The sequence below is a fragment of the Sinocyclocheilus rhinocerous genome, unplaced genomic scaffold, assembly GCF_001515625.1.
Source record: "Sinocyclocheilus rhinocerous isolate Xijiao unplaced genomic scaffold, SAMN03320098_v1.1 scaffold622, whole genome shotgun sequence".
Lineage (NCBI taxonomy): Eukaryota > Metazoa > Chordata > Actinopteri > Cypriniformes > Cyprinidae > Sinocyclocheilus > Sinocyclocheilus rhinocerous.
Genome location: NW_015641438.1, coordinates 379,118 through 379,921, shown reverse-complemented (window position 1 = coordinate 379,921; position 804 = coordinate 379,118). Strand labels below are relative to the sequence as shown.

General features: G+C 38.1%; 1 protein-coding gene across 1 annotated transcript in view; it reads right to left on the bottom strand.

The window, feature by feature from the left end:
- The window catches only part of rims2b (regulating synaptic membrane exocytosis 2b), a 170,119-nt gene that overhangs the window by 34,825 nt on the left and 134,490 nt on the right, over window positions 1–804 (bottom strand). Inside the window, exon 31 of the mRNA XM_016571540.1 lies at window positions 425–492. Within this exon, the coding sequence (XP_016427026.1) occupies window positions 425–492 (68 nt within the window). The remainder of the gene's footprint in view (window positions 1–424; window positions 493–804) is intronic.

Here is an 804-nt window from a genome sequence, read left to right as displayed (position 1 = left end):
ATATAAAATGTAAAAATCCTAAAAAAAAACTATATTTATATAATTTCTAACTGTAAAAGTGAAGCTGATTTTTTTCTTTTCTTTTTAAAGGAGTGCTATTGAGCCATCTACAGGTGAGGGATGGTATTCAGTTTACACGTGGGTAAAGTGGCTTAAAAAACATAATAATAACCAATTATTCTTAATTAAAATAATAACTAATCCCACAAAACTAGAACAATAGTTCAGCTTGGTGTAAAACCAGAATTTCTAAACATTTTCAATAACAAAATAGCTTTCTTGATGACATCACCAACACAATCATAGCACAAACACACTATATATCGGATGGCAGCCGTCAAGTACTGCAAATGTATACAACATCTACTTGTACTAAATCTCTCCAACACAAACACACAGTAAAACATCATTGAGAGATTCACACGCTCAGAGGAGGTATGGGGGCATAGGTGGTGTTGGGGCCCAGGACAGGAGGCTCCATCCAGACATGAGCTTTGATGATGACAACATGATTGGCAGAGACAGAGTGGTGGACAAAAAGAAACATAAGAAAATTAACAAGAGGATCATATGGATGAACATTTAAAACATCACAGAGAGATTCACACGCTCACACACACTTGCCTTTCCTCCCATTGACAGCTGGGGGAGCTACAGGCTTTTCCTGGGATTCTTGTGTGGGAAATGACACACACATAAACAAAGGGTGAGTCGAAAAATCAGTGTTTTCCACAAACACACAGGTACCCTCTAACCGTGCTAAAACACACACACACACACACACACACACACACACACACACAC